Source organism: Oratosquilla oratoria, chromosome 8, assembly GCF_046742065.1.
Source record: "Oratosquilla oratoria isolate Oo_2021 chromosome 8, ASM4674206v1, whole genome shotgun sequence".
Taxonomy (NCBI): domain Eukaryota; kingdom Metazoa; phylum Arthropoda; class Malacostraca; order Stomatopoda; family Squillidae; genus Oratosquilla; species Oratosquilla oratoria.
The window spans coordinates 30932138-30938255 of NC_134784.1; the positions used below are offsets into that span (position 1 = coordinate 30932138).

The following is a 6118-nucleotide window of genomic DNA, read 5'->3' on the forward strand; positions in this document are numbered from 1 at the left end:
TTGATGCCCACCTTGAAACCAGTGGGACACCAGTCCACAAACTGGATGGATCTCTTCGTCTTGATGGAGGCGATGGCGGCGTTGACGTCCTTGGGGACCACGTCACCTCTGTAGAGGAGGCAACAGGCCATGTACTTTCCGTGGCGAGGGTCGCACTTGACCATCTGGTTGGCCGGCTCGAAGCAGGCGTTGGTGATCTCCCCGACGGAGAGCTGCTCGTGGTAGGCCTTCTCGGCCGAGATGACTGGGGCGTACGTGACTAGAGGGAAGTGGATACGAGGGTAGGGCACCAAGTTAGTCTGGAACTCTGTCAGGTCGACGTTGAGGGCGCCATCGAACCGGAGGGAGGCAGTGATGGAGGAGACGATCTGGCCGATGAGACGATTGAGGTTGGCGTAGGTGGGTCGCTCGATGTCAAGGTTCCTCCTGCAGATGTCGTAGATGGCTTCGTTGTCGACCATGAAGGCGCAGTCGGAGTGTTCGAGGGTGGTGTGCGTCGTCAGGATGGAGTTGTAGGGCTCGACCACGGCTGTGGCGACCTGGGGGGCGGGGTAGATGGCGAACTCCAACTTGCTTTTCTTGCCGTAGTCGACGGAGAGCCTTTCCATCAAGAGGGAGGTGAATCCAGACCCGGTGCCACCGCCGAAGGAGTGGAAGACGAGGAAGCCCTGGAGACCCGTGCAGTTGTCGGCCAGCTTTCTGACGCGGTCGAGGACCAGGTCGACGATTTCCTTACCGATGGTGTAGTGTCCACGGGCGTAGTTGTTGGCCGCATCCTCCTTTCCGCTGATGAGCTGCTCGGGGTGGAAGAGTTGTCGGTAGGTTCCGGTGCGTACTTCGTCTGCAGGGGGAGGAAGAAAAGAAGAGCCAGTGAGAACGACGTCGATTACGTCTTTTACGTCCACGTGGAGTCGTCGACACCACCCATCCTTGATTTTTAAGTCAGAATGCCTTATGCTCAAGACCGCGAGAAAAAAATCAGCAATATTTATTGTGAACAAGTTCTGTCCACCACAATGGTGGTTGGGGGGGGGGGTTGAAAGGGCAATGGTAACGAGGATAAAGGGAAAGAGGAAGATGAGAAAGATGAAAAGGATGAGGAGGAAAATCAAAATGATGAGGAAGAGAAGGAGGAAGGGGAAGAGGAGGAGGAGGAAGAGGGCATGGACAAAGACGAGGAGGAAAAGGAGGACGTCTGTTGTTCTGGTTACCACTCACCTACTACTGAGGGCTCGAGATCGACAAAGACTGCCCTGGGGACGTGTTTGCCTGCGCCGGTCTCGCTGAAGAAGGTGTTGAAGGAGTCGTCGCCGCCGCCGAGGGCCTTGTCGGAGGGCATGGAGCCGTCAGGAGCGATGCCATGCTCGAGGCAGTAAAGCTCCCAGCAGGCGTTGCCCATCTGGACGCCAGCCTGGCCGACATGGATGCTGATGCACTCACGCTGCGGACGGACAAAAGGGGGAAAGGTGATAGCCACTATCATCGTAGTCATCATCATCTCAATCATATAGTCATCATCTCTATTATCATCATTACCATCATCATAATCATCTTCATCATATTATGATTTAAAGATCCCCCCTCCCACCTCACGTTCTCGTAGGCTACGATGCACAAAGTGCATTAACTTTTACAAGTGGGAGTCGGGGTCTAGGGCTTTAGGGGTGCACCCTACGGACCAGAGACACGCAGCATACTTTCTATAGGGGTTGGAATGCTGACATTTCCTTCATCGATTTTTATTACCGCATCTCTCCATCGTGATATTGTCCCATAGGATAGAAGCACTGGTTATCGCTAACGCAATAGATTGTCTATGTGTGTGTGTACGTGTGTACATGTGTGCGTGCGTGTGTACGTGTGTTGGACTGAGCTCTACGTAAACTGGGAAACCCTTCGTTAGCGCTACACCAGTTTATAAACAGTCTTGATGTAAACTTTCACGCATTCACACACACACACACACACACACACACACACACACACACACACACACACACACACGGCCCGGTGGCGGATTGGTAAGGCATTGGCCTCACAAGCCGGAGAACCGGGGTTCGATTCCCCGGCCGGGCGGAGACAAGTTGGGTTTGTCTCCTTTCACGTGTAGCCCCTGTTCACCTAGCAGCGAGTAGGTACGGGACGTTAGTCAAGGAGTTGTGACCTTGCATTCCCGGTGTGTGGAGTGTGAGTGGTCTCAGACCTACCCAGAGATCTGCTAATAATGAGCTCAGCTCACTGCGGTAGGGTGGTGTCTGGCTGTCTCGCAAAGAGGCTGCAGCAGATCCGAGGTGAATACACACACACACACACACACACACACACACACACATTATATATATATATATATATATATATATATATATATATATATATGTATATTCAAATAGGACTATTGAAGGGGGCGAGAGCCTATGGTGTGTTCATGAAAATGCTTTAGGTTAGAGACACCGTCGGGGACTCGAGCTGTGTATCCGTCGCGGGGAGGCAAATTCTCCCATTGTTCACGACGTGGGTAGCCATGCCCGGGCTGTGCCCACGCACGTCCGCCGCCCACACCCAATTTACTATTCAGCGCACGACGCCCACGTAGGTACGCCCATCCCAGTTACAGGCGGGCCAGAGTGCCAAGCCCCAGATCCTAGTCAAGGACAACAAATACTTTCGCATCGGTAGTTAAATTTTCTTTGATTATGAAAGAGAAATCATAGAAAACGGTCATATCCTGTTCAAGTGAAGATTGTGATGTCTGAAACAGGTCTGAATCAGCTGGTTTTGTCCTGTTGAGTGTCAGTGGTGAATCAATGAACGATTTTGAGAACGGATAAATATATAGACGTTTCTCGAGCAAAAAATGTCATAAATGAACGACTATGTACTCAATACTCAAAAACAAAATAAATAATATATATGCTTCATTTCAATGCGTCAGATTATGTCGTCATTCTTCCCGCCTAGCACGGCCTCCCTCATCCCACCATTTAGTGAACAAACGCGTTTTTTATTCGAGTGATCCAATATTACCTGGTTCGTTGTCCTTCTGATTAGACCAAATAATTCAGGTCAGTAATTAGAAAAAGAGGAGGAGGAGGAGGCTTTGTCATTGGGGAAGGATGCAAGGATGGTCTCGCTTCTTAAGATTCCCAAGATGCAAGAGCCGAGCAGCCCGGCAGCCGGTAAGAACGACAGATGAGGTGAAGATTGAGAGAACGGGCGTACGTGCCGGCATCCTCACCTCCCCCCCTCCTCCTCCCAGGTGAAACTTGACTTGTTTGACAACTCTTGTGTTTCAGCCACAACCAGCGGGTCTCTGGTTGCGTCAGTCGACGTCACTACGCCCTGGCCCCAGAGCCAGCCGTACCTCCTCCTCCTCCTCCTCCTCTCGGCTCTCCCCCCCCCCACCCGCATTCTCTTTTTTTTCTATAAATACGTTCATCTCAAATATAAAAAAATAGAAATTTGCCTGGAGGAGGAGGAGGAGGAGGAAGCAAGAGAACTCTGTACACGAACTCTGCCTCGAGGCCGACAGAGACACCGGTTGCCATGGGAACAACAACGAGATAACAATAGGAACTTACAAATCTCAGCACATTGTTGCCCTGATATCTTTTCTTTTAAATGGTTATATTTGTTGTTATTGCCGTTGTTGCTGAATTCCCCTGAGCGGAGGTGGCAACAGCTGAGAGCAAAGGCCGCGCCCTTCAGCCGAGCCGGGATTGGATGGGCACTTGCCCGCCAACGGTAGGTCATGCAATCGGTTCAGTCATGCAGACTGGAGGAGGAGGAGGAAGGAGGAGGAGATGGAGACAACCTAAATGAAATAAAAAAGAAGATAAAGGGTTAGATGTTTTTGTAGAGAGAGAGAGAGAGAGAGAGAGAGAGAGAGAGAGAGAGAGAGAGAGAGAGAGAGAGAGAGAGAGAGAGAGAGAGAGAGAGAGAGAAGAGAGAGAGGCTGAACGGCAAGGTCGTCTCCACCTGCCGCCCCTGACCATGGACGAGCAGGCAACCCTCACGTACCTCCTCCTCCTTCGTGCGACTCCACATTGCTCCTCCCCTCCCCTCATCCATCCATTTCACGACCACAGCTTGTGAAATCCTCTTTCCACAAAGCCTTATGACGTTGCTTCCCTCAGTCCTACTCTCTCTCCCCCTCTCACTCTCTCGTGACTTCTACCCTGTTGGGGCCTCTTGAGTAGCCACTGGCGGGGAGTTGCTACTCACTGAAGGTCCCACTCCGCTTCCTTACTCCCTCCTCTCTTCACCGGTCTCTAATCACTCCCAACACACTCCCTCTTATCTCTGACGTGTCCCAAGATAGTACGGCGAATGACAATGTTCTCCGGGTCAAACACAATGACTTTCATGAGGGAATATGTATGTGTGTGTGTGTGTGCGTGTGTGTGTGCGTGTGTGTGTGTGTGCGTGCGTGTGTGCGTGCGTGTCCCACTTTCCCCCACTTCAGTGAGGCTCCATAAGTGCAATGTTACGGTGTCTCCAACACGCGCGCCACCGGTCGGGAACACCGTTTCTATGGTGCTCACACGCTATAGCGGACACCCATTCCCGACCCATCACATACAAGTATAATTCGGACATTTCTCTCCTTGCCGAGTGTTCATTACATTTCTATCAAATTGTAGTTTTCTAATTATGAAAGTGGATATCCTTGTTGATACCAAAACTTGTAGAATGCAACAAAAGCTATGAACGTGTAGTCACATTTGTCTTTCCTTTTATTTCAAACGTTTCTAGTTGCGATATAATCAGCTTAAGACGACCCCCTTCTCCTTTTAACTTTAACCCTTTGGTTCACAGCCTTGATGAGACGTAACAAGCAGACTAAGTCTGGGTTCGTAGTGAGTATAAGCCCATGCCAGGGCGGAGGAGGGGGATTAGTGACCGTACTTATGGAAGCGAAAAACTCTTGTAAACCCCAGAGTTACACGGCGTCCGTCTTGAAGTGGCTTTGTTATGTATTCCTGTTTGTTTTAGGACCAAAACCTCATTCGCTCCTTCCTTCCCCTTGAGGAGACAGGAAACACAATCTGCAGTTCAAGACGAATGTCGAAATCATCTAACCGCAAAGAATCCCCTTTTATTTTTTAATTTCAAAAGTATGATATCTTCCTCTCGTTTGTGATCATCACAAGTCACACACTTGAAACCAGCTGTGCAGGTAGGCCGACCACCTGACCAGATGGTGCCCAGAAGTTTTTTTCTCTCAATTGGCAGATGCAAGACCAAAGGGTCCCATGGGCACGACCACCTGCGCAACATGACCACACCATCTGTATAGAAGTTAAGGCCATCTGCTCAGATCATCGCGTTATCGTGCCCAGCTGTGGGAGCCATCTGTTAAATCAACCAGCTTTCTTCTAGAATCAGCGGCTAGACGGCACTCGTCGACAAGCCCCACCCCGTGCGGTTTCGTTAAAAACCAACGGATATTCAGTTATCTGCGACAGTAAACAGCTCGTTGATGAACAAAAACACAGAGTTCTCACTCACCATTTTGATGTGTTATAATAAGTTACTGTCGGAGGGAAGGGGGGAGTTCTTGTTTCCCAAGTTTGCGTCTAACCGTTTGGCGTTAGCGCAGTTCTGGAACTGGTGCTTAGGGCCTCGACCTGCTTTATTTATAGCTGGTGTGACGTCATGGGCACCGCGGTAGAATGGCGACTCCTGATTGGCTGAGGCCGCGTAGGTGTGAGAGTGGGCTGTCGCCCGTCGACTTGCCATATCGGTGGACCGGGCGGAAAGAAGGACTTCCAGGGGTCCTATCTGGTCACATTTACCCCATTTTCGGCCCTCCACGGCACCTTGGCAAGGGTGAGGAAGGAGCACAGCTTCCATGGGAGTGGAAATACCCCTGGGGGAGGGAGGGGAGTCAAGGAGCACCGAACCTGGGCTTCCAAGGGCGCGGCTAAATTTTCACTCTTCTCCAATCGACGGACGGTGGCTGGCACTCGCCGGGGGGAGACAGGCCAAAGGCGACCTTATGTGGTCAATACTCAGGGGTCAAAGTCGCTCCTCGATACAGGTGGGGACCGTCGGCTTATATGGAAATGTGTGGTGTACTGGGGCATGGGGGGTGGGGGGAGGGGAAGGAAGGGGAGGA

At 51.1% G+C, this 6118-nt stretch overlaps 1 protein-coding gene across 1 annotated transcript in view; it reads right to left on the reverse strand.

The window, feature by feature from the left end:
* The window catches only part of LOC143027677 (tubulin alpha chain, testis-specific-like), a 6160-nt gene extending 512 nt beyond the window's left edge, over positions 1 to 5648 (reverse strand). Inside the window, exons 1-3 of the mRNA XM_076189110.1 lie at positions 5509 to 5648; positions 1219 to 1441; positions 1 to 841 (exon numbers count right to left, since the gene is read on the reverse strand). The exon at positions 1 to 841 is cut by the window's left edge and continues 512 nt beyond it. Of these exons, the coding sequence (XP_076045225.1) occupies positions 1 to 841; positions 1219 to 1441; positions 5509 to 5511 (1067 nt within the window). The 5' untranslated portion in view covers positions 5512 to 5648. The remainder of the gene's footprint in view (positions 842 to 1218; positions 1442 to 5508) is intronic.
* Between the last annotated feature and the right edge of the window lie 470 nt (positions 5649 to 6118).